Genomic DNA, 27,380 nt, shown 5'->3' on the forward strand with positions numbered 1-27,380 from the left:
GGGAGTTTATGCCGCGGGGGACTGAAATCTTGGAAGGACGCAGTCGCGGGCGGAAGTCACTCTCTGAAGCTAGGGCGGGACGGGTTGGGAAAACGAGCAGTGCCCAAAGAAGGGAAGAAGAACGATGTGACGTGGGTTTGGGGGAACACATTAGATCTAGGAACACTGACTTCCGGCCCCGGAAGAAGGATGATTAGAGAGAATTAAGGGTCACGATCTCACCCCAGACTGGGCTGGGGGAAGGGGCGTTGTTTTCCCGGATCCCCTCCGAGTCTCTCAGTTAACGCCCCTCCCCCCTGCCTGGAAGTGGCTTTAGTTTTTTGGAGGATCACATCTGTGGCTGGGAAGGTTCGCAGAAATCTTCTAACTCAACGTCCTTGTTTTACAGGTGAGGAAACCGAGGCCCCTGAGATTGCCTGAGCTGTTCAGGGTCACAGAGTTAGTAACCAGGAATAGACAGTTTCAGGATTCGAACCCAAATCTTCAAATCTGAAGCATCTTCCTTTAACTCACGTTTTTATTAATGGAGTTTTAAATCACCTGCCCTCGGCTCGGGAGATGGAGGCTCCTCCCTGGAGGCACGTAGGCTTTTAGATAAGAGCTTGAAAAGACCTTACAGGTCATATGTTACAACTCTCTCATCTTACAGATGAGGAAACTGAGATGAAGTGCATTTTGCTTGCATCAGAGGTAAGTTATGAACCCAGGTCCAGGAGTCTATTATGTCATAAGGAGGCCTTTTCCTTGCAAGGCAGAGAAGGGCCAATAGGAAATGAGAAATGATGGAGGCTCTGCCTACCTTTCTGCCTCACTATGTGAGCATTAAATGAGATCTTGCATATGTGAATTAGCTCTAAAGAATTAAAAAAAAAAAACAAAAACAAATTGAATCCAGCTGTAAGAAAGATGGAAATGCGATTATTGTTGTTTCTCTCCGTGTTGGGATTATATAAAAGTGTGGGTCACTCAGTCCCTATTTTACATATGGCTAATAGGTGATATCCAAGTCTTAGAAATGAACTGGTGTTAAAAATTTGCTAAAATATCAATCTTGCTGATAGCTAAGAAACGTTTTACAGTTTATAATGTTGAGGAAGTTTCCTTACATTTCTTTTAAAAATGTATTTATTTTAATCAGCCAAGACTCTTCTTTAAAACCCTTACCTTCTATCTTGGAATCAATACTGTGTATTGGTTCCAAAGGGGGTTAATAACGTGACTTGCCTAGGGTCACAGCCAGGAAGTGTCTAAGGGCAGATTTGAACTCTCTCTCTCTCTCTCTCTCTCTCTCTCTCTCTCTCTCTCTCTCTCTCTCTCTCTCTCTTTCTCTTTTTCTCTTTTTCTACTTCTATGAGATATAGACTGTTTCCTTTTAAGATTTCTTGAAATAGGATGTCTAGACTCTTTTTGATCATAGTGTTCAGATAATCCAGTAATTCCTCAATTTTTTTCTCCTTAATCTGTTTTATAGGCCAGTTGTTTTTGCTATGATATATTTTAGTTTTTTTAGCCTTTTGATTTTATTTTTATATTTGTTGTTGCCTTTTGGAGTCATTTCTTTTTTTTGGCGGGGGGGAGTCATTTGTTTCTGTTTGGTCCATTCTAATTTTCAGGGAGTTTGTTGCTTGGGCAAGATTTTGTACCTCTTGAACCAAACTGCTAATTCCCTTTCTAGCTTTTTCTTCCATAGCTCTCATTTCTTTTCCAATTTTTTTCCTCTAACACTCTCATTCCATTTATTTTCCACCTCTTAAAAAAACCAACCTTTCATCTCTTCTAGGAATTGTAGTTGAGTATGTGCTTAAGCCCTGTTTTTCTCTGAGATTCTATTTGTAGATGTTTTGGAGTTCTTCTTTTCTTTTGCATTTATGTCTCGAGTTTCCCTGTCACCATAATATTATGGGCATCATAGTGTGAGTCTTTTTTTCTTTGCCCATTCTTCCATCTTCCTTCCTGGCTTTGGACTTGATGTTAAGGCTGGACTTTCTGGAACTTTTGTTAGGAAGGTCAGTACTGGTCTTATTGCTGCTTTCTTTCTGTATTCAGTCTAATGTTATTCTCAAGGAATAGGGTGGAGACCTGCAAACTTGCAGTGTTCCCAAACTGAGATGATTCACGGCAAAATCTGAGTACTGCCACCCCTGCTCTGAGCTCTGAAATTCCTGACTCATGTTTAGGTCTCACAACAGTAACCTGCTACTAAATTCAGCCCATATTAGCAAGCTGGAAAGTTTGTGTTGATTCACAGGGGCAGAACTGTAGGCTTCCCTTTAGTCTGGGATTCCTAGCTTGGATTGTTCTGCTGTGCAGGGTGGGCTAGATGTTGGAACTGAGACATTGCTCTGAGCTTGGGGTTTTAGCTGCTGTAGCAGGCTTCTAATCTTCCTTTTCAGTATACTACCCAGCGCCTCTCTCCAGAGAAACACTACTGTCTATTGTTATAAAAATATGTAGATGTGTTGTTGGATGGAGAGGGAATAAAACTAAACTGGATACTACCACTGGTAATTGTGTGACAGCAGTGATAGCCCAGATAGGTGGCCAGGGCAAGATCAACTGAGGCTTGTCCTAGCTAGATGATATGACACCTCCCTCCTTTATAACAGTGCCCAGGCAGGATCCTTCAGGTCAATGGATGATATCCCTTCAGTTGATTGATAGTGTATAATGGGCTCTATTAGCTTGTCTCTGACTGTGTATCTCCCTTCCCAGAGAAGCAATAAATAACCACTTCAGGAAGGTACTTAAAAGGCTTTGACTGTATTTAGCAAAGATGGGGTAATGGGACTGGATAGAGGAATTGGGAAACCCTATCTACTTGGATGATGATGATAAACCCTCAGATCTGTAGGCAGGTATTGAGCCAAACCAGAGTAGGCAAACTGCTGCTTGATGTTTCAGCTTCTTCTTCTTTTTCTTGATGATATGCCTAACCAGTCTTCAGGATATCCACCCCTTTCTACCCACTTCTTCTTCTCCTGCCCACTTCCCGGATCCCTCCCGGGCCCTTGGAAACCTAGATAACTATAGATGATTGATTTCCTAATATCTAGGGGCAGTAGAATCAGAAGATGATGGTCTGGGTACAGGTTGATGATGTTATCAGGAACAAGACAGGAGGATCTTGCAAGGTTGAGCCCAGCAATTCTCAATCCCCCAAAGACCAGGATCCACAGATCTCCAGTCCAAGGGAAGGAAAGGAACCCTCAGCCAGGGCTGCCAGGGTGTTTTATACCCCCCTGGGCCAACTGCTCTCTCCCCTGTCCTCACGGCCCCCTGGGAACATTCCTATATCCAACGGACCCACTCGCCAATCAACAGTGTGGACTCCTGGCTCCCAGGGTTTCATTATAACACTATGCACAGACCCACTTTTCACTTCACCCTGGATCTTTGACCTCAGATTGGATAGTGTTTAACAAGCTGCCAGTTGACACCTGTGCCCTGAGTGTAGGTCTGGGACCTCCTTTTGTGTTGGTGTATAGCAGTGATTCCCAAAGTGGGCGCTACCGCCCCCTGCTGGGTGCTGCAGTGATCCCCTGGCCACAGGTGCATTTATCTTTCCTATTAATTGCTATTAAAATTAAAAAAAAAATTAATTTCTAGGGGACCAAATAATATTTTTTTTGGAAAGGGGGCGGTAGGCCAAAAAAGTTTGGGAACCACTGGATAGTCTTCCCTAGGTGCCGGAGTGCCCAATTATCCTGCCTCACCAGTCCCTAGTTTTTTGTCAGCCTCTTTATCTGTCTCCCTTTTTAGACCTGGGCCTGAAAAAATACTCACTTTGATTTTCTGGATTTCCCCATCAGGATTTAGTTTGGTTCACTTTATAAATGTGTTTGGATGAGTTGTGGACAGAAAGAAGCTCAGTTGCATTATTTCTATTCTGCCGTCTTGACTTCACCCCCAATTTTCTTTCTTTTTCATGGAACTTTGTAAGACAATTATGTTTTCCAATTAACCTTAGACTTCAAAAGATGGTTATTGTGATGAATTTTGCAGATTTTGGTTACATTTGAAAAAAAGGATAAATTTTCTATTAGTTTGGTAACGCTTGTATTGTTTCTTCTGTTACAGGGTGTAGCTGAAATTTCTTTTCCCTGGTAAATTCTGGCGAATTTATAATTTGTATCGGTTCTACCATGGCTTTACTTCACAAGTTACTAAATGGCATTTATTTTCCCAAACTTTGCAGAAAGCAAGATGCCGCACAATCCTTTTTATTGGGGCCCATATTTGCTGGCTACCCCTCCAGACTATATACTAGTATTAAAAAAACAGAGGCTGATTCAGGCAGATCTTCCCCTGAAGGAAAGACTCAAGGTGGATTGGAAAAACAAGCCAAGAACAATGAGCTTGGTTTAGATTTAATTTCACCAAAGGAAAAGATTGAAGATAATTTTGACAAAGCAATTAAAGATGAGATAAAGTACCATTTTAAGCTTTTAAAGAAGGAGTTGATAGATCATTGGAAAGGGCCTGAAGGCCGTCCTTACCATGAAGTTTTACTGGAAAAAGCTAGGGTAATGTGGCAGTTTCGCAGTAATGAAGATTTGGATAAGTGGCTAGTGACGTCTGACAAGATGATAGGAGGCAAAAGCAAAGCCTTCCTGAAAATGGCCAACAATAACCAAAGTGCACTCTTCTATGGGATTCTCAACACTGAACTTCCTCATGATGGGGAGACCAAACAGAGTGGATACTGTGCAGTGACATCCAGGATTCCAAGGGTAGGTGAGATAATCAAGCCCTTTGGCTCCCCAAAGTGCCCTTCTCTGCAGTCTCAGTTATATAGCACATTGCTTTTATTTGTGACAGGGTAAATGCATGGAATACCCCCAAGCAGAGCACTCTAATTTATACCCAGGGTACATGTATACCACTGAAGTTAAAGGGAAAAAAGCATTCCTAAAGTAGGGGAGAAAGTCCCAAGTTTTTTGTTGACTGGTCCCTATTATCTAGCTTAGGCATTTTGGTCAAAGCAGGTCATTCCAATATCAGAAAAACCCTCTGTATCCTGGTCAGTTTTAAAAATGGATGAAGATTTGAGTCTGCTCCTTTTTTTGTGGGCCCATGACTCAGCTTTGAACTAGGATCCCTGAGGCTACCTCTGGCTCACTTTAGAGTGAGCCCAGACTTTCAAAACATCCTGAAGAATCATCAGATTGGGAGTGATTTAGGGATGCCCTAGACCAGGATTCCACACCTGGCATTTGGAATAGCCTCAACAAATTGGGAGACAAACTGATAGGAGCTTGAGTATTTACTTAGACTTGTGTTGCACCGTGATGCTACTTGGAAATTTGACCTTGGAATCATCCTGGACTCTTCCTTCCCTTTCCAAATAGTTGCTGAGTCTTGTCTAGCTTACTGCTACATAACATCTCCTTCACTCTCCCCTTCTTTTCATTAACATGACCACATCTTCATCACCCCTTGACTATTATTGAAATTTCTTAGATTCCCAGCTTCTAGTCTCTCCCCTCTTTTAGCTGCTGACTTCCACATAACCATCCAGATAATTTTTCTAAAGCACAAGTTTGACCATGCCAGTCTTTTACTCAAAAAATTTCAGTGGCTACCTATTGTCTCAAGGATAAAAATACACACTCCCCAGCTTGGCATTTAGAGCCCATAGTAGTCTAATTCCAGGTTTGTTTTCCAAGTTTTTGGAACATTACTCTCTTTTGTGCTTTTCATGATCCATGGCCTACTTGCAGCCCTCAAACTTGGTAGTCTGTCTCCTACCTCTTTTTCTTTGCAGAGACTATTCTCATGCCTAGAATAACAGTCATAATGATCATGGTGCTTTAAGGTTTGCAGAGTGCTTTACATATGTGAACTCATTCCCTCCTCACCTCCAGAATCCCTAGATTCCTTCAAGTTTTAGCTAATGGGCCATCTCCTTTCCTGATCTCTTTAGGTTTATTACTTCAACTTCCTTAAATTCTCAGATGTAATTGGGGGCTGGCCCATCTGTAGACCCCATCACCTTCTAAGAAGGCATGTTCATGTTGGAAACACTATGGAACTGCTTTCTGGAGAATCATCAGGGAGGTGCATGCATGTGACCGGTTGGTCAGATGTCTTTTTTCCATTGGTTGGGTACTTGGAACTCTTGACTTCTGCTTGAGCCACTGTCGTGTATTTTTGTTTTGGAGATCGAGGTGACTCCTTTACTCAGAGTATCTGGGGGAATCATACAGTGAAGGGAGCCTTAAGGTCTCCCTTCCCCACTGAGGTCATATAACCATAACCTCTGGCCTGCATTCCTAGATTCCTGTGGTTAGCACTCCCAGGCTTTGAAACTCACATAATATACACATAAAATTTTACACACACACACACACATTATATATAGGGTATGTGTCTATGTGCAAATATATCTGTCAGAATACCTGTTTATTGGCTGTATTTCTTTTACCTCCTCTACCACCTCAAATTGAATGTAATCTTGAGGGTACAGACTTTTTGTCATCTTGCCTTTGTATTCTGAGAGCCTAGTAGAATGCCTTCTTCATTTGAGACATACATTTTTCTATCCTATTGGAGAGAAAAACAAAATCTTGTTAAACATCTGCAAAATCAAGCAAAGCAAATTCCCATGTTGATCATGTCACAAAATGATGTCTCATTTTGGATGCTGAGGCCATCACTTTTCTCTGTTAGGAGGTGGGTAGCATATTTCATTTCAAAGTTGTTTGTAAACTATTCATTAAAATTAAAAGCTAAGTATCTATTATAGTGGTAAGTGGTTTGCACCTGCTGAATATTCAATTCATTTTAATAATAGACTTATTAAGTGCCTTCCATGTATAATACACATAGCTCCTGGGGATATAAAGATGAAAAAATCACTTTCCCTACCCCCAAGGAGCTTACTATCAATTTAAATGTTATATTATGAAAATTATCAACTAATCTATTACATGAATTTACCTTTTTCCATGTCTGTAGGGTGCTTTTGAGAGGAAGAAGTATTATGATTGGTCTAACTTTAATACTCTGTATCTCCGTGTGCGTGGGGATGGTCGGCCCTGGATGGTGAATATCAAAACAGACACTGACCTGATCCATAAAAGCCATCTGTTGCACAGTTACTTCATGTTCACGCGTGGGGGGCCCTATTGGCAGGAGATCAAGGTAATAGCACCGACTGCTTTGGCTTCTGGAAATAGTATCCTTTGAAATCCTGTCTGCAGCTGGATTGTCTTTGACTTATTCATCTACCATTGGTAGGGTGAAGGAGGCAGAGTGGAGAATTGAAGAACTGGCCTCTGTCTTTATAGCAGAGACAACGAAATACTGTAAGAGTTAACTAAGCAGAGAGCACAAAGGATTCCCTTTTCACAATACTAAGTATCATATCATGGAACTTAATATATGGACATGGTTAGGTAATGATGCCAAGTCACAGTGATAGTGATCAATACAAAATGCACAGAATTTTTTTCACATATAATTTATATCCTACCGCCTCTGAACCATCTCTGTTTAATGAATGGTACTGTTAAGTTCTCAAGGAAGAGAAATAAGTTTCTCAAGGATTAAAGTTATTGAAACTTTATGGAGGCAGCTAAATGGCTCAGTGGGTAGAGAGCCAGGCCTAGAACCTGGAGCTTCTGGCTTCAAATCTGACCTCAGACAGACACTTGTTAGCTGTATGACCCTGGGCAAATCCTTTAACCCCCATTGCCTAGCCCTGCCCACTCTTATGCCTTGGAACCAGTACTTAGTATTGATTATAAGATGAAAGGTAAGGCTTTAAAAGAAAGAAACTTTATTTGGGGGCAGCCAGGTAACACTGGGTTCAAACATGGCCTCAGAAACTTAGCTATTGTGAGCCTGGGCAAATCACTTAATCGTCATTGCCTTGGAACATAAAGGTTTAAAAATAAAATAAAAAAGAAACTTTATGGAACAAAATGACATCAGTTCTTAGGGACACAAACAAAAGGCCTAGGGGATGTGATTTTATGAGATTGTTTTTCATTTCTTACTCCGTCAGTTTGAACTAGTAATAATCTTTCCTTTGATTAATGCTTGCTTTGTTTTCACAGAATCATGCTTGGCGGAGTAGGTGCTTAATAAATGTTGGTTGATTGGTCGAACCATTCATATATATTATTACATTTGATCTAATTCTTAAAAGAATTCCTTTGAAATAGATAGGGCAGGTATTTTTATTCCTATTTTACAGATTAGGAAATTGAGATTTAGAGAGGAAATAAATTGGTTAATGTGGCACAAGTTGTAAGGGGCAGAACTTGGAACCAGGTTGGTTGACGGGTTGATTTTCACATTACTCATCTTTTAGTTAAAGAAGCAGGCCTCCTGAGGAGACTGAAGTATTGAGCTGCTATGCATTAGTGTTTCCCCTAAACCAAAAATTACTTGAACACCCAAAGTGAAAGAAATCCTAGATGTAAGTTCTTTGAAAATCACTCGCAAATTGTTTCCTCACCTTCTCTGTATAAATCTTACAACAATGCCCGACTTTAATGATTTTGCTTTGAGCAGTGCTTTTTAGATTGGCAAGGAAATGAAATGCCATAAGGGTTATATCTTTAATTAACTTTTTGATGTTGTTTAACCTTTAGTGAGATGAGAAAGAGCATGACTCTCATAGATTAATTTAAAGTGCTTAAGTTTATGGTGGAACTGGTCCCACACATTCACATGGTTGCCCTCTCCTTTTATTTTAAGGAAGGGAAAAAAATCAGGATTAAAGAGAGGAAAATTGTGTAAATAGATGATATCTCGTCATCTTCCATCTTTTATATGTTTAAGGTTCCTGACTGGGTTTTTCTTTTACTAGTTAAGTAATTGCCTATTTGTATAACCTTATCTCATTCTCTACATATGTGGCATATATAGACTTTTAAAAATTTGTTTGGGCATTTTGATGTGCAGCTGACAGAAAAAGGGAATGCTATGTGGCAAACCTTTGAGGTACCTTTCTGTGCATTTCTACGTTTTTGAGACTATATACTCACACACAATAGGGGTTTGGTATTAGGTAAGTGTTTTGATGGAATTCATATGCCAATCTGATGACCTTTACAGAAATATTTTAGGGGTAATAGTAGGTGAGCATAAACACCTTTCTTATTCAATAGTTAGGTTAGGGTGCTTCCAGATAGGTTTTTCAGAAAAGTGAGTTTGCAATAAAGGAACAAAAGTGGCCGGATGAATGGGAAATGGTGAGCTCTAGAAAAGGGCTCTTTTTAAATGGCGTATCTAAGATGCAGCATATTAACTGGGAGAAACCGTCGTAGATATACAGAGAAAGGTAAACCAATTTGCTAGTGACTTTAAAAGTACCTACAACTAGGGTTTCTTTTGTTTGGGGTATTTAAGTAATTTTTGGTTTAGGGGAAACACTAATACATACCTATGCATATATATTTAAATTTAATATTTACCTATGAGAGTTTAGAATTAAGTTTAAGTTAACTGTTGTTTCCTTGTGTGTTCAAAACTAAAGTAAATGCCAAAGTTCTCTGCATCTCAGGCATGAATAATGAACTAAGGACTTTCTTGTCACAGATTCCGTTCTCCAAGTTTTTTTTCTCCAATAAGGGGAGAATCCAGGATAGACAGCATCAGCTTCTGACAGACCAGGTGAGTTTTTGCTGTGTTTTCAGGAGCACAGGATCTTTTTTGGGCAATGCTGTTCCAGTGAAGGTGTTCCCTAAAATTTCCCCATCTAGCCAGAGGACTGTTTATGCTTGAATAGTGCCAATCATACCCCTAAGCTGACAGTCACTTCTGTCAGGCAGCCTAAGAAATGAAGGAACTCCGATACTCCGATATTTTTGTAAAACCACAATAGTATTTTTCACCTTTTTAAAAAAATGAACTAATTATTTTTCCAGTTACATTTACAAATAATTTTTGACAATTGTTTTCTGACATTTTAGGTTTCAGATTTTCTCCCTCATTCCCTAAGATGGCTAACAGTCAGTTATAGGTTACGTCAATGTTTTCATGTAATATAGTGTATTTCATCTTAAAAATAAGGATGAACAGTTGAGAATCCAGGCACTTTTTGCAGTGTTGCAAGTAAATTAAAAGACCTTCCCTGGAATGAAATCAGGCAGTAGCAAAGTGAATGGGAGAAAGGCTGCATGGGAAAAAAGCCACTACTTATATTTTTATAGCGCATTAAAGTCTACAGACTCTCTCATAACAACTCTGTGAAGTTGGAATTCTATCATTTTGTGTATGAGGAAGCTGAAACACAGAGAAGCCTGTAGTGTGGCAAAGTAGTGAGAGAGCCAATTTCACATTTCTCTCCCTCTCTTTTGTCATGCACCTTCCTAGTGGCCTGAATAGGCTAAGTAATAATCTCCTCTAGCTTTGCTAGAGAGGACAGGATCTTTTTAATACTTCCTAGGGATTAGCAGGATTTTACATCTTTATTAGCACATAGAAGCATCTTAGACTGAAATATGAAGAGCCTCGGCTATAATAAGCATCCGAGAGAATTAAAGCTATGTTGTAAACAGTGAGCATAAGATTTTAATTATTTTCTCCCTTTTCAATCCAGATCAGTAGTATAGGATTCACCTTGGCTGATAAAGTGAATGGTCCATTCTACCTGGAAATAGATTTTATTGGAGTGTTTCATGACCCAGCCCATACTGAAGAATTTGCCTATGAAAATAATAAAAGGATTTGTGAGGAACTTTAACCAGCAGAGAGGATCATCATTTATTCATAGTTAGGGAATTGATATTGTTCTGTTACTTGACAGTGACAAAATAAAGTTTTTATTGAATTGCTAGTGGTGTTTTTGTTTTGTTTTGAAAACTCCTACTTACCATCTTAGAATCAAAACTGAGAGTCAGTTCCAAGAAAGAAGAGAGGTAAGGGCTAGGCAATGGGGGTTAAATGACTTGCCCAGAGTCACACAGCTAGGAAGTGTCTGAGGCCAGATTTGAACTCAGGTTCTTCCGTCTTCAGGCCTGGCTCTCTATCTGCTAAGCCACCTAGCTGCCTGCCTGTTGCTAGCATTTTATGTAGTGCTGACTTTGGTTCATATGTATTGTGAAATGATCAATTCTTTTTGCTTATTAAGAGGAACAGGAACAGCCTTGGAGTCAAATCTAAAGAGAAGGCAAGGGATAGTGGATTGTTTAATCCATTCACATTTAAAATTACGAATTAGGTTTATATTTTTTTCATCTGTCTGGGGTTTTTTTACCAAGTTATGACCCCCCCCCCCCTCTTTTGTTGTAAACTGTACTATGTTCCTTTATTTTACCGCAAACTTAAAATAGCCCATACCTTGTCTTTGTATTGAAACTAAGAATCGGTTCAAGGCAGAAGAGCAGTAAAGGCTAGGCAGTTAGGATTAAGTGACTTGCCTAAGGTCACATAGCTAGAAGTGTCCGAGTTCACATTTGAACCCAGGACCTCCTGTCTTCAGGCCTTGTGCTCTATCCACTGAGCCAATAGCTCAATAAGCTTTAATACTAATCTCTGTTCTTATTAGTTCACTTCCCTTCATTCCTGATTTCTTCCTCTTTTTCCCCTTTGGGGTACTATGTGTTATTATTAAAAAGAATTAAACAGACTATGGCTCAGGAGAGAACAAATTTCCAGTTTTAATTTTATTTATAAAAATTTTCCAAACAGTAGAAAATTTTTAATAGGTTAGCTTAGGTATGCTGTCTTAATCTGACAGAGACAGTGCCAGATGTAAAATTCTGAAAGTCAACAGAAAAAAGTATAATTCTAAGCAACTGTAGTCTTTGACTTTCTTTGAATAAGAGACTAGATTATAGAGAACAATAATCTTGAAAATATAAAGAAATAACATAAGAATTGAATAGACTCATAAGCATGATCCTTTTGCTTTAAACTGGAAAGCATTCAGGGTACAAATGTGGACAACAGCATCTAATAACAAATTAGCAATGAATATGTATTTATAGATACATAAAGGAAAAATCTAAGAAAACTTTAAAGCTTGACTTTTTTATACTGCCGCTTACTTAGTTATTAGGTTCTCTAGAAGTCTTCTATTCTACCTTCTCCTTTTGTACCATTATTTAAAATGTAAAAAAGGTTATACAAGTTATTTGAAACCCTCGGACTAGGAGAAGATACGAGAAGATACTTGACCTTCAAAATCTAGCTCAAGGATTGGATGTACTTTTAAACAGAAAAAAGTTAGGTAAAGACCATTTGAGATAATCTGCCAGAGTTTATAAATGAAACATTTGTGAACTGACAGTATCACTGTTTCACTGATGTAGGTAAGTAGCAGGTTAAAATGAAAGCTCCAAAGATACATCTATAATAAGTAGGACTAAGAACAGAATAAGACAGGCTGGATGGAATTTACAACGATAAAACAAATATAGAAATATTTACAAAAGCATCAAAGTTTCACAAAATCTACAGGATTTGGCAGATTGTTAGTCTTCAAGCATGACTAGGCCTCTTCGAGTTCCAAGTATGCAATCTTTCTTCTCTTTCCTTTTCTGCTCACGTTTCCTCCGTTGATCTTCTCTAAAGACAAAGACAAAATAGCTTGTAGCAATTAGATTACTACTTTAACACTAGAGTAGTTACTGCCCAGACTAAAAAGATGCCAAATAAAAATGACTATAACAAACATTTTATCTAATAAACTAAAATGAGCTCCATGGTTAGATTTCGGGGGGGTAGAGGGGTGGGTCTGTGAACTTTAATGGGAAAAAAAATTAAATCTTTATTTTCACTAATCTCTAACTGAAATTTAGATGATTTAAAAATGCTTTTCTAGGAAGGGGTCCATAGACTTCGAGAGATGCCCAAAGGGGTCCAGGACACACAAATGGTGTAAGATGCAGAAATGAGTAGCCATGTTTCTGGGGGTGCAAGATGGCAGTTGGCACTTTGGAACACAGAACCTGGCAGAGTACTCAGGCCGGGTGCCAGAGTGCCAGTTAAAGACAGGGTATAAAAGGGGGTCCCTCTCAAACCCCTGGGAGCTTCACTTCTCTGACTCACCTGGAGGGCTAGGGAGGACAGGAGGGTTTTGGGCCTCAGGGTGGTTTGGGAGTGAGTTTCTTTTAGGCAGGTAGGGACTAATTCCATTGATAGCTAAATATTCAATACTTCCTTGGCATAGACAACATCCTTACATACCAGCTAGTGAGATACAGCTACAACCAAGAATAGGAGCAACTGACCCAGGGGCCTGCCAGCCTCTGGGCTCAGCAACAAGCAAAAGAGTCAGCATTTGCCCTCAAGGCTTTCTCATATTCTGCACCTAGGGAACATCAACTTCAAGATTAATTAACATCAAGGATTTAGGCAAGACTTAGGGTTTCCTTCACCCACCTACCTACCCTTCCCTTCCCTCTGTTATTTACAATAAACCCTGGTTAACCTTAAGCCTAAACAATCTTGGAGCCTTGCTTATCTTACCATCAACCATCTAATTAATAGCAGTCAGATCTCATTACAACTTTAGTTGAGCAAGCCTTTCCAAGCCAGTTTATCTATCTTGATTTTGGGGTTTCAGGAAGTTTCAATCTGCTTCCTGGAAACATTACTAACTGTCTTGGCTGGATTGGTTCCAAGCCCTGGACCAGGGGCAGAGAATCTTGGGGTTAAAGGAGACCTGATCCTGCTGCTGTGTGAGGTTATCTAACACATACAGCCGTGGTTTGGGACTCCCTCCCTAATCATATACCATCAACAGCATCTGTCTAGGCTCCTAATATTCCCATATTACAATGGTTGAGAACTCTTTATCATCCCTATGCTAAATGGTTAGAAAATTTTGCCACGGTAAAACATTTAATACAAGGGGGATAGCTAGGTGGCTTAGTAGACTGAGAGCCAGACCTAGAGATGGAAGGGTACTGGGTTCAAATCTGACCTCGGATACTAGCTGTGTGACCCTGGGCAAGTCACTTAACTCCCATTGCCTATCTCTTACTTTTCTTTTCTCTGGGAACTAATACACAGTGTTGATCCTAACAGGAAGATAAGAGTTTAAAAAAAAAACACATTTAATACAAGATCAGCATTTTAAGTATCTGTTTTTATAGAAAAGTTAAAAACTAAACAATAATAAGTTATATACTGACCTGGTCTGGAGATGTGGCTGTTTATAAGTTTTTTTATGGAACTCAATTCTTTTTGCTGTCTCTTTCAGAGAAATATTTTCTTTTGCTTCCCCCCATGGTTTTAGCCTCCCTACATAGAGGAAAAAGAAATTAGAAGTTTAGTAGATTCTTGCACTTATATTGCTGCTACCTAGGTTTTAATCAGTTACGGCTCCCTGCTGAATGTCAAAGTTTGTCTTTTAAAATATAACTTTGTCTACATTTACTTACACACACACACACACACACACACACACACACACACACACACGTACATATGTCCTATTGTCTTCTACTTATTTTGATTCCACACCCCTGGAAATGAACTCCAAGCATTAAGGCACTCCTCTCACACTAAGGCTATAGTTTATTTCTTTTTCAGCTTCCTGCCTTGGGCCATCTTCATGCTGTTATCTGTGCCAATGAATTTTCAGTACATTCCTTAGGAGGTTTTTGGAATTCAGATGTGAAAAAAACTTGGATCAAGTGATTTTCATGTAGAAAAAGTTTCTGGCATTACAAATTTTATAAAGAATTTCATTTTCATATGATCATTCATTCTTTCTACAAAGGAGCCATCAAACACCCCAATAATGGCAACATATACTCTTGTTTTTTCAAGTTCTCTTTTACAAAGTGACAAAGATGTTTTTATACTATTACTCAGGTAAAATCTTTTTTTTTTTTTTTTTTTTTTTTTTTAAGAAACTCTTCCGCCTTGGTACAATAACACACAATACAGTGTATTGGCTCCTAAGCAGAAGAGTGGTTAACAGGTTAGGCAATGGGGTTCAAGTGACTTGCCCAGGGTCACACAGCTGGAAAATGTCTGAGGCCAGATTTGAACCTAGGACCTCCCATCTCTAGGCCTGACTCAATCCACTGAGCAACCCAGCTGCGCCCACGAAGGTAAAATCTATATTAGATAGCTTGTTGTCTCAGAGAGGATGGAGGGGAGAGAAGAAGGGGGAGAACTTGGCTCACATTTAAAAAAAACCCCTGAAGGTTAAAAAATTGTTTTTTTTCCTCCATGTAATTGAATTAAAAAAAGTATTAAAAATAATGGCAACATGGATAGTAACAAAAACTACCTCCCTCTGCAGACAGACTCCTGTTGATTACTGTCTGCAGTTATTTTAAATGGAATTTTTCTTTCAATCTCCTTCTCCTGGGTTTTGTTTGCAATATATAGAAATGCTGATAATTTATTATGGATTTATTTTCTATCCTGCAACTTTGCTAAAGTTGTTAATTATTTCAACTAGTATTTCTGTTGATTCTTTAAGGAAACAGTAACTACCTCTGTCAAGGAGACACTTTTAGATTCTAAGCTTAGCCTGCAACTCCAAGGGTAAAATCCAACTTATTCTAACAGATATTTTCTAAAAGTAGAGCCCTCACAGTAGTACCTTTCATTTCTTAAAGGTAGTGAACAAAGATACTTTGCAAAATTAGTTGTCAATGTGTGACAGGAAAGGGATTTGGAGCCATATGGTACAACTCTGTGAATTCTAGCTGGTGAGATCCAAACATACAGCTTTAGAAGAGATGAGAGAAAACGGAATAAATGTTATATCTCAAAGTTGTGAAAGGAGACCAGTTTTTTTTTGTTTTTAGCAAGACAGATATGTTGGAGTATACTGAAATTAACAAAACAAAACAAAACAAAACCTGAAAGCTCAGTAATTATGAAAAAAGATTAGGAAAAATACTTATGGGCCTACAGAAATGACATATACTCATAAACACTGACCTAAATTAGACACTTAAAAAAAAGATAAATGGTAAAAAAAGACTAGCATTTTGCAAAAGATTTATTATAACTATATATGTAACACATATACATATATATTACATATGTGTATATGGGCCCATACATACATATATATGTACAATTATTAAACCATTCTTCTCTAAATCCATAACAACGTCACACCCACCAAATTGGCAAAAATAATTAAAAGCACTGAAACTCAGTGTTAACATGGTTGTGGCAAAACAAGTATGTTTATGCAATGCTGGTGGAAACAGTAAACTACTGGGAAGCAATCTGGCAGACTGTAGTAACAACACAAAAATTGTCAATAATTGAAAGATTTTCCTAGAAGCATTATATGTAATTAGAAAAAACCTGCAAGCAAACTAAACATCCAGCAATAAAGAAAGGTTAAATAAAGCATGAAGCAGCAGGGACCGGCCCTGGAATTAGGGAACTTTGGTTCAAATCCCCTCTCCAATTCTTATATCTGTGTGAGCTTGGGCAAGCTCCTTGTCCTTTGGCCTCATTCTCCTAACTTGGTAATATGAGGGAGTTGGACTAGAATGCCTCTGAGGGCCCTTCCAGCTCTGCTTCTATAATGCCATGACCCAAAATCATAATACATTAATGTAATCAATTCAGAAGGACAAATATGGGGAAATACAAAGAAATCCAGAAAGACCTTTATGAAATAATTCAGAATCAGAGGAATGCGGTATACTCGACAGTCATAGAGGGAAGAAATGGATGGTGAATTCTGATGATGGTAGCACTGAACATGTTTCATAGTACTTTATACATTGAAATGAATGAGTTTCCTGTAAATGGTATTATTTTATTTTATTTTAAACCCTTAACTTATGTGTATTGGCTCCAAGGCAGAAGAGTGGTAAGGGTGGGCAATGGGGGTCAAGTGACTTGCCCAGGGTCACACAGCTGGGAAGTGTCTGAGGCCAGATTTGAACCCAGGACCTCCCGTCTCTAGGCCTGACTCTCAATCCACTGAGCTACCCAGCTGCCCCCTGTAAATGGTATTAAGCAGATGTGTTTGGATTAATCATCTAGAATTACTGGATGCTGCCTCTGGATATTCTCTAGCTTGTCAGTATCCTTTCTAAACTATGCAGTGCAGAACTGAAAAGAATGTTCTAGATGTGGTTTGACCAAGGCATGGTCTAGTGAGACCTAATATTACTTCCCTGTTCCTGGACATTATGCCACTCTTTTTGTTGCTATTGTTGAGTCATTTCAGTTTTGTCCCATCTTTGTGACCCCATTTGGGGTTTTCTTGGTAAAGATACTAGAGTGGTTTGCCATTTCTTCAGCCTATTTTACAGATGAGGAGACTAAGGCAAGCACACAAGCCACACAGCTAGCAAGTGTCTGAGGCCAAATTTGAGCTCAGGAAGATAAGAAGCCTTCTTGACTCTCAGCCTAACTCCTGGCACCTGGCTGCCTCACCTTTGTTTAGACTCAAAACACATGAGCTTTTTCAGTTGCTTTATTAATACTACAAATGGTTGATTCCTTTTTGAACTTACTCCAACTGTCAGATCTTTTTTTTATTGTGTTTTTTTTGGTTGATTGTTGTCTTTTGTTTATTTATTTTTTAAATGAATTAATTTAGAATATTTTTCCATGGTTACATGATTCATGTTCTTTCTCTCCCCTCTTCCTTCCCCCTCCTGGAGCTGATGCGCAATTCCACTGGGTTTTACATTTATCATTGATCAAGACCTATTTCTATATTATTATATATTTGCAATAGAGTGATAATTTAGAGTCTATATCTCCAATCATATCCCCATTGAACCATATGATCATGCATGTTTTTCTTCTGCATGATTTTTTCTTTACATTCATCCAAATATTGTAGTCTCTCAAAATCTTTTTTGAACCTGTCATCCATCTTTAACTACGCCTCCTACCTTTGTGGTATTTACAGTTTGATAAGGACATAGTTATGCCTTTATCTATACCATCATGGAAAAGGTCCCTAGCCCAGGGCCAAGCTCAGACTTCCAGAACTCCTCACCGAATCCCTTTTCACAGGGACACCACTGGGTCATTAATGACCACTCTGGAGCCCAGAACTTCAACCAGTTTCCAAGGCTATTACTTTTGTTCTCTTGGGTAGTTCACAGGTCACCTTCTTTTCCATAGGAATAGCACAAGATGCCTGACTGAACCCTGGCAAAAATCTAGGCAAACTATGCTCACTTGTTTGAATTTACCAATTTAGTAACCATTAGCCTGAAGAGAAAAAAATTACACAAGTCAGTCCCATTCCTTTAAGGAGAACTTTGTAATTTTCTTTCCAGGCAATTCTTGGAAAGCTGGCAAAAAATAAGTAGTTTTTATTTTTGCTAGATGGATGTGTAGTGATGTCTCTAAGAGTGGTTATAGTTAGCCAGCCATTAATCAACCTACCACTGGAGGCAGCAAGGAGGTTCAGTGAATAGAGAACCAAGCCTGGAAATAGGAGGTCCTGGGTTCCAATGTGACCACTAGCACCACTTCTTAGCTTTGGGACCCTCGGTGAATCATTTAACCTTCACTGCTTAGCCTTTATCACTCTAATGCCTTAAAACCAATACATAAGATGGATTCTAAGATTCTAAAAAAAACAAAACTACAACCAATATTAAGCCAGTTATTAGCTTTCCCATTTTTTTCGACAAAATCTAAATCCCCAGGATAGTATAACCGTTTAAAAGTTGTCTTCTTTTCATGCTATATACAGAATAGACTTATCATACATACCTTTGTGTGGCTCATAGCTAAGAGGACGAGAAAGACTTGCTTTGAGATCAAATATTGGTTTCTTATTACTGACTGGAGTCTGGGTTGCCTCAGCTGTAAACTTGAATGGAGTAACTGCTAAAAACAAAACAAAACAAAAAAGAGAAGATTGGTAAATAGGATAAATCACTCCAAAATCTTAAGACTTTTCAACATAATGGATTCTTGCCTAGAGAAGGCAATATACTTGAGGAGCCTAAACTTGACAAAAAGGGGAATAGAGAATCAATGAAAGGTTATGTGATAGAAAGAGTAGCTAAATAATTAACCATTCATTGGGCCTTATTTTTCTCTTGTATTTCACATATTTTGTGACCCTCTCTATCCCTTATTTGGTCAAGATTTCTGTCCTATCCACAGTTGTTTGTTTTTAAACTCACAAAGCTAGGAAGAGACCAAATTTGAACCCATGCCCTCCCAACTCCAGGCCTGGTATTCCATTGTGCTATCTAGCTGCCCTCCATCTACAGTTTTGATATGTATCTCCTTCCCTGCTTCTGTTTGTGATGTGACAAGTATCTTTTTGGAGTTTATTTTGATGTTTGGCATAAGAAATTGTGATTATTTTCCAGTTTTCTCAACAGTTTTTGTTGTGAAGGGAGTCTTTACTGCAACATTTAGTTTTGGAGTTTGTTTGCTTCAGTGTGTCATATACTTAATCAGTTTTTTAAAAAATATTGTGCCAAAAAGTTTTGAGAATTGCTATTTTGTAGTATAATTTGAGTTCTGGTACTATTGACCACCCTTCTTTCCACTTGTTCTCATTATTTCCTTCTACTATTTTTCTTCCAGATGAATTTTGTGGTTCTTTTTTTTTTCTAGCTCTATGGTAGTTTGTTAAGACATCAACTGATTAAATTAGTTTAGGTAGTGATTTTTATTGTATTGGCCTGAGCTGATCTGGGGTCACTTTGTCCTATTCATGCTTCCTAGGCAAACCTTTGAGGCTTCCAGGTTTGCTCCATCATACAGAGAATCAGCACCTAGTAGGTATGCAGGGGCAGGGAACGGGAGGACCAGGAATTATACTTTCACATACCTCAGTGGTCTCTGATGATGCTTGAGCTAGTCTGGCTTGTTTCTTTTTCTTTTTTGAACCAGACCTGTTATTTCACTGGTCTAGGGACCCACCTTCTAGCAGACAGGCACCTGCCAAGTGGTCTCTGGCCAGGGTCAGAGAGGTTAAATGACTTAAGTCTGTATGAGTTGTAGACTGGACAAAAAATGGAATCTTCCTGACTCAAGACACGGTGCCACACTGACTCCAAAAAGGCATTTTGGTCCATTAAACAAAATATCATTGGCCTGCTGGTCTAAGATGAGGAAAATGGGGAATATTTAGAAGGTACGAGTCTGAATTCACAACTTGTACACTTTGTACTCTCTTAAAATTGTCACTGAACTACATGCTATGACCGTTTCCGAGCTGGAAAGAAAGCCTCCAATGAATGACTCCTTCTGAATTTTTTCCAACCTTATGTCCCTTCTATCAGAACCATTCTGACTGCCTTTTCTGCAGGACAGAGGCTCACACTTTGGGTCATTCCAAAGCAATCTCTGAAGGAACTTTATATTTGTTTTTTCAAAAACCTTTATCTTCTGTCCTCATATGAATTCTAAGACAGAAGATCAGCAAAGCCAAGGCAACTGGAGTGTGACTTGCCCAGGGTCACACGATGAGGAAGTGATTAAGGCCAGATTTGAACCCAGGTTTTCCAGACTCCAGCCTGCTGCTCTATCCTATGTTACCTAGCTGCCCAGAAACTTTAAGATGCGTTTAGCACAAGTGTGCTAATGAACTTTTTCCTGGTGCCTTTTTCTTTGTAGAGGCCTTTGCAATCTTTAAACTGTTGCTGTCACTTCCTGGCTGTGTGACCCTGGGCAAGTCCCTTAACCCCCATTGCCTAGCCCTTACCATTCTTCTGCTTTGGAATGCATACAATATGAATTCTAAGATGGAAGGTAAGAATTTAGAAAAATAAAATAAACTGTTGCTGCCATATACTTAGCAGCAGAAGTTGTAACTAACAAGGACTCTCGTCACTGCTGCAGAATTTCTTCTTTGAGCAGCTGCCATCATGGGGTTTTCTGGATGTAGATCTGGCCATGTTCAAGGAGAGGCTATTAGGATTAGTGGCAGTATTTCTTCTAAGATGTGAATGTTTAATACAGCCCTAGGTAGGTGTAGCTCAGTCTCTGGATCACACCTCTAGAATCTAAAAAGTAAGATTCACTGAATGCTTGAGAGCCCCTGACATTTCCTCTACAAGGTAGCGGCTGACTTTTTTGTGAAGTATTTGCTTTTGAGAATGCATATAATGATTATGCTTGCTGTGAGCAACAAACCAACAAAAATCCAGGAAACTGATTGGCTTAAAGATTTGTAACACACAGAGATTTGTTTTCGTTAGAGGGAAAAAACAATTTCCAGTAAGCAGTTGTTACCTGGAGTGTGTTCACCCTTCGCTTGGCTGGCTTCCTTTTCCTTGTTCTTCCCGAGACCAGTCTGGCATTTAGGCTGGGTGTCCAGCATACCCATGTAGGGAGACTTTCTGGCAGGGGTCTTGGTCAGGGAGCGTTTATGTTCATTATCTTGAGTAGCCTCAGTGAACCTTCAAAGAAGAATACAGTGGAATCCATGACTAGTGAGCTCCTTGTACTCATCTGTTGATATTTGCTGACCAGTTTTACTGAGCAGTTAGGGAGGGAAGCCTAAACTGGACTATTTCTTTCTTTAAAAAATAAACAACCCTGGGGCAGCTGGGTAGCTCAGTGGATTGAGAGCCAAGCCTAGAGACAGGAGGTCCTAGGTTCAAATCCGGCCTCAGACACTTCCCAGCTGTGTGACCCTGGGCAAGTCACTTGACCCCCATTGCTCACCCTTACCACTCTTCCACCAAGGAACCAATACACAGAAGTTAAGGGTTTAAAAAAAAAAGTAAAAAAAAAAAAAAATAAACAACCCATTTAAAATCACCCTAGACAATATGAACTACTTGGGAATCTATCTGCCAAGACGAACACAGGAATTATATGAACACAACTACAAAACACTTTCCACACAATTAAAACTAGATCTAAACGTTTAGAAAAACATTAATTGCTCATAGGTAGGATGAGCTAACATAATAAAAATGACAATACTACTCAAATTAATTTACTTATTTAGTGCCATGCCTATAAAACTACCAAGAAACTTTTTTATTGAATTAGAAAAAACTATAACAAAGTTCATTTGGAAGAACAAAAGATCAAGAATAACAAGGGAAACAATGAAAAAATAAACAACCCCCCCTCCCTTACTTCCATCTTAGAAGCAATACTATGTATTGGATCTAAGGCAGAAGAATGGTAAGGGCTAGGCAATGAGGGACAAGTGACTTGCCCAGTCACAGTTAGGAAGAATCTGAACTCAGATTTGAACCCAGGACCTCCCATCTCTGGGCCTGGCTTAAAATCATTTATTTCAAAAGAACTTTCTCATCCTTTCAACCTCTCTCTTTTCTGATTTTTCTTCTTTGGGGAAAAGGTAGAAAAATTTGTTACAGTTCTGAAAATAAACATTATTTTAATACAATCTCTCAACTATTGGCAAAAATGCAGAAAGTATTTGAAAAGATAATTCAATAAAAATAAATTAAGAAATAGAATTTTAGAGTTGAAGGGAAAACATAGGTCATCTAGTTCTATCTTCCTCTATCATATATTAACTTTTTTTCTTCTTAATGCCCTAGCAGTTCTTGACCCGGGTGAAGCAGTGGATAGAACACACTGGACCTAGAATCAGTAAGGCCAAAATTAAAATCTAGCGTTAGATACCAGACGTGTGACTTTAGCCAAATCACTTACGCTGTGCCCACCTCAGTTTCCTCATCTGTAAAATGGGAATAACAGTAGTACCTCACACCTCCCAGAGCTATTGTAAGAATAAAACAAGGTATTTTGATCTAACCATTCTGGAAGGCAATTTTGAATTATGCCCAAAGGGCTTTAAAAGAATGTATGCCCTTTCAACCAAAATCAGAAGGGAAACAACAAACTGGGAAAAAAATCTTTATAACAAAAAACTCTTTTTTTTTGGTCTAATTACTCAAATATATTTTGAGTCTAATTACTCAAATATACAAGGAACTAAATCAATTGTATGAAAAAAAATCAAGCCATTCCCCAATTGATAAATGGGCAAGGGACATGGAATAGGCAATTTTCAGACAAATCAAAACTATCAATAATCACATGAGAAAGTGTTCTAAATCTCTAATAATTAGAGAAATGCAAATCAAAACAATTCTGAGGTACCATCTCACACCTAGCAGATTGGCTAAAATGATAGCAGGTGAGAGTAATAAATGTTGGAGGGGATATGGAAAAATTGGGACATTAATGCGTTGCTGGTGGAGTTGTGAACTGATCCAACCATTCTGGATGGAAATTTGGAACTATGCCCAAAGAGCTCCAAAAGACTGCCTGCCCTTCGATCCAGCCACTGCTGGGTTTGTACCCCAAAGAGATCATAGATAAAAAGACTTGTTCAAAAATATTTATAGCTGCGCTTTTTGTGGTGGCAAAAAACTGGAAAACGAGGGTATGTCCTTCAATTGGGGAATGGCTGAACAAATTGTGGTATATGCTGGTGATGGAATACTATTGTGCTCAAAGGAATAATAAACTGGAGGAATTCCATATGAACTGGAAAGACCTCCAGGAATTGATGCAGAGTGAAAGGCTCAGAGCCAGGAGAACATTGTACACAGAGACTGTGGTAAAATCGAATGTAATGGACTTCTGTACTAGCAGCAATGCAATGACCCAGGACAATTATGAGGGATTTATGGAAAAGAACGCTACCCACATTCAGAGGAAGAACTGCAGGGGTGGAAACACAGAAGAAAAACAACTGCTTGAACACATGAGTTGATGTGGACATGACTGGCGATATAGACTCTAAACAATCACCCCAGTGCAACTATCAATAATATGTAAATAAGTCTTGATTGATCACACATGTTAAAACCAGTGGAAATGTGCGTTGGCTATGAGGGGTGAAGGGGAAAGTAAAAACATGAATCATGTAACCAAGGAAAATTTTTCTAAAAAGATAAAATATTTAAATAAAAAAAAAGTAGGGACAGGAACATTTGAACTATCAAAAAAAAAAGCATGTATACCCTTTGATCCAGTCATATGACTACTAGTTTTGTACCCCCAAAGAGATTAAAAAAAATGTTTGTACAAAAATATTCATAGCTGCACTCTTTGTGGTAGCAACAATTGGAAAATGAGGGGGGTGTCCCTTGTTTGGGGAATGGCTGAACAAATTGTGGTATCTCATGGTGATAAAATACTACTATTATGCTGAAAGGAATAATGAACTGGAGGGTTTCTATGTGAACTGGAAAGACCTCCATGAACAGATGTGGAATAAAATGAGCAGAACCAGAATATTGTACACAGAAACAGAAATATTGTGGCATGATTAAATGTAATCAAATTTGTTACTAATAACAATGCAATGATCAAGAAAAATCCTGTGGAACTTATGAGAAAGAATGCTATTTTACAGCTAGAGAAAGAACTGTGGGAGTAGAAACTCAGAAGAAAAACATATGATTTATCACTTGGTTTTATGGGTATAGGATTTGGGGGATTGTAGTTTTAAAAAGATTATTACAAATATGAATAAAATGGAAATAGGTTTGTTTTTTTTTAAAACCCTTAACTTCTGTGTATTGACTTATAGGTGGAAGAGTGGTAAGGGTAGGCAATGGGGGTCAAGTGACTTGCCCAGGGTCACACAGCTGGGAAGTGTCTGAGGCCGGATTTGAACCTAGGACCTCCTGTCTCTAGGCCTGGCTCTCAATCCACTGAGCTACCCAGCTGCCCCGGAAATAGGTTTTTAAATAATTTAGAATATCTTTCCATGGTTACATGATTCATGTTCTTTCCCTCCCTTTCCCCCTCCCCCTCTCATAGCCAACAAGCAACTCCACTGGGTTTTACAAGTATCATTGTTCAAGACCTATTTCCATATTATTAATATTTACATTAGGTTGATCCCTTAGTCTATATCCCCAATCATATCTCCATTGAACCATGTGATCAAGCAGTGGTTTTTCTTCTGTGTTTCTACTCCCATAGCTCTTTCTCTGGATGGAGATAGCATTCTTTCTCCTATGTTCCTCGGTATTGTCCTGGGTCTTTGCATTGTTGCTAGCAGAAAAGTCTATTATATTCAATTGTACCACAGTGTATCAGTCTCTGTGTACAATGTTCTCCTGGTTCTGCTCCTTTTGTTCTGCATCAATTCCTGAAGGGTTGTTCCAGTTCACATGGAATCCCTCCAGTTCATTATTCTTTTTAGCAGAATAGTATTCCATCACCAATAGATACCACAATTTGTTCAGCCATTCCCCAATCGAAGGGCATCACCTCATTGGAAATAGGTTTTGGGTAATAAGACTTGTATAAACCAGTGGAATTGCTTATCAGCTCCAGAATAGGGGAGGGAAAGAACATGAACCATATAACCATAGAAAAATAAATAAAATAATATGGAAAACCCCCAAAACAAACAAAAAACTCCAAGGTATTTGTAAACTGCTTTGCAAACCTTAAGGTACTATATAAATGTTAGCTAAGATTGTATCTTGGGAAAAAAGAATTTTTAAAATGTTATCCTTACATGGCCAGACATATCTGGGACAGTTCAGATCCCTCATCTCACTTCTTCATAACACTTTGAAATTTACAAGTCTTTCTTTCCAAGAGTCTTGGGAGGTAGGGGATGCAAAAATTATTCCCATTTTACAAATGAGGAAACTGGGGTTCAGGGCATTGAGTGACTTGCTCAAGTTTATGAAACTGGTAATTGGGAGAGTTAGAAATTGAACTCAGAGTTCCTGACTTTCTGATGCTAATAAAATGTGCTAAAGTGAGAAAGAACTGTTTAGTTCATAACTAACTGCCAATTTAGTCCATTAAAGGAGTTTTCATAAAAATATAGAACTAGAATCTAGACCAGTGATGGCAAACCTTTTAGAGAGGGAGTGTCAGGTCCCGTTCCCCCCCTCCCCCACCAAGTGCCATGCCCTTCCCTGCCTCCTTTATCCCACACAGGGAAGGAAGGGAGTAGTCCCACTGGGCTTCTTGGTGGAGGGGAGGGTGAAGTGAGGAATGTCTTCAGTGAGTGTAGATGAGCTCCCTTCCAGCTCTGCCACCTGTGAGTCTCCAACCTTACCTCCTGTGCACTCCCATTGGCAGGGGTTATGAAAAAATATCATCAGACCCAGTGTGGAGGGGGAGGGGAGCACTCTGTGTGCTATCTTTTGGCACACGTGCTGAAGGTTCACCATCACTGATCTAGATCAAGCCCTTCATTTTACAGAAGAGGAAAATGAGGCCAAAAAGAAATTAAGTAATTTACCAGTGGTCCCCTATGTATATTGTGCAGTAGTGTGATGAGATTAAATCTACCCTGCCCATCTTTAGATTTAATTACCAAAGGTGAAAACATCCCCACTTAACTCATAAGTTGGGTGGTCTTTAGCCCACATGTGTTAGAATGAGTAACAAATCAGAATTTACTGACTGCCTCCTGGGCTGTCCTAAGAAAAGCATCTGTTGTGATTGGACACGCAAGCTAAGAGGAAGGCACAGGAAGTGATGCAAAAGAGGCCCCTTTAAAAAGAGAGAGTTGAGTGAGCCAGGGGGTTTCTTGTTCATTGCTGGGACCTAGAGGAGCGCTGGACCTGAGACCCTAAGACCTTGCTCTTAAATCTCTCTCTTAGAACTACACATGGTACTAGCCTCCAGAAGGCTCCCTTGACTGGGAGAAGCCCTTGTGGCTAAAACCCTTGTTAATTGATTTTTAGGCTCAGGTTGGGCCTCTGGAGCCCTGCTGGAGGTAAAGCCCAGACTTAAATACAAATCTCTTATTCTACCCTCTTCTCATTTCTCTACTTCTACTCTCTCCTATATTTTGTAAATAAACTTGCATAAAAGTCATTTTAACTTGAGGTTATTCTTAATTGGGGATTGATAATTGTTCAATCCCCTGGGGACCAACCTTTTAATATTTACCCAATAAAAACCCCTTTTCACCCCTTACAGTAGGATTATCTGAACCTTTAAATAGGGTTAAAAGAGTTTCTGAAAATTGCTTATTGGTTCAATTTGGGTACTCTCCTTTACCTGACATTCATTTTGTTAGTTGAAAGGATAGATGGCTTGAACAATTTCTGACACAAGATACTTCGATTCGCAATCCCAGGAGATGTACGAAGTGAGCGTCGTGGACTGGCACAAGGTGTGAAGGTAGAAGAGGGCCTGCCTCTCTTAGGAAATGGGCTTAATACCTTGGAATTATTGGAAGTTCCTGTCAGGTTAGCTTTTTTAGCTAACATCTGTAAAGAGAGAAAGAAAAAACTGAGTATTGAATTTCACTGGTCTCAGCTACAGCACAAAGAAATTTAATCTTATCTGAAAGCACAGAGAAGACTACTGAAATTGGCAATATGTTATCAAAGGTAGCAAAATTCAGATTGTGCTCCAAAAGAGAAACGAGAGAATTGCATTTAAATAGTCTAATGTTGTAAGACAAAGAATGCCAACATCTAAAATAAAGTTAACTCTTTTACCATAGGCTTGGCAATGATTTAGACCTATGAAATATAATGTCTATTGTTATGTAATGCATTTTGAGGAAGAAA

The 27,380-nt window shown here is 38.9% G+C and overlaps 2 protein-coding genes across 2 annotated transcripts in view; one reads left to right on the forward strand and one right to left on the reverse strand.

Annotated features, from left to right (window-relative positions):
* Positions 1-215: 215 nt before the first annotated feature.
* NDUFAF1 (NADH:ubiquinone oxidoreductase complex assembly factor 1) lies at positions 216-10,789 on the forward strand. The gene is made up of 5 exons (XM_044662195.1): positions 216-388; positions 4,078-4,730; positions 6,958-7,143; positions 9,550-9,624; positions 10,553-10,789. The coding sequence occupies exons 2-5, from the start codon at positions 4,143-4,145 to the stop codon at positions 10,694-10,696; spliced, it is 993 nt and encodes a 330-aa protein (XP_044518130.1). The 5' UTR covers positions 216-388; positions 4,078-4,142; the 3' UTR covers positions 10,697-10,789.
* A 1,556-nt stretch (positions 10,790-12,345) lies between these two features.
* NUSAP1 (nucleolar and spindle associated protein 1) overlaps positions 12,346-27,380 on the reverse strand; it is a 30,147-nt gene continuing 15,112 nt past the window's right edge. Inside the window, exons 6-10 of the mRNA XM_044662196.1 lie at positions 26,863-27,074; positions 21,118-21,284; positions 18,634-18,750; positions 14,094-14,202; positions 12,346-12,522 (exon numbers count right to left, since the gene is read on the reverse strand). Of these exons, the coding sequence (XP_044518131.1) occupies positions 12,429-12,522; positions 14,094-14,202; positions 18,634-18,750; positions 21,118-21,284; positions 26,863-27,074 (699 nt within the window). The 3' untranslated portion in view covers positions 12,346-12,428. The remainder of the gene's footprint in view (positions 12,523-14,093; positions 14,203-18,633; positions 18,751-21,117; positions 21,285-26,862; positions 27,075-27,380) is intronic.

This window comes from Gracilinanus agilis, chromosome 2 (genome assembly GCF_016433145.1).
Source record: "Gracilinanus agilis isolate LMUSP501 chromosome 2, AgileGrace, whole genome shotgun sequence".
In the NCBI taxonomy this organism is placed as follows: Eukaryota; Metazoa; Chordata; class Mammalia; order Didelphimorphia; family Didelphidae; genus Gracilinanus; species Gracilinanus agilis.

Excerpts from the sequence above, each read along its gene's own strand:
- NDUFAF1 (XM_044662195.1), top strand. The coding sequence starts at position 4,143 with ATGGCTTTACTTCACAAGTTACTAAATGGCATTTATTTTCCCAAACTT. Across the intron at positions 7,144-9,549 it reads CCTATTGGCAGGAGATCAAG|ATTCCGTTCTCCAAGTTTTT; the intron begins GTAATAGCACCG and ends TTCTTGTCACAG. Across the intron at positions 9,625-10,552 it reads ATCAGCTTCTGACAGACCAG|ATCAGTAGTATAGGATTCAC; the intron begins GTGAGTTTTTGC and ends TTTTCAATCCAG.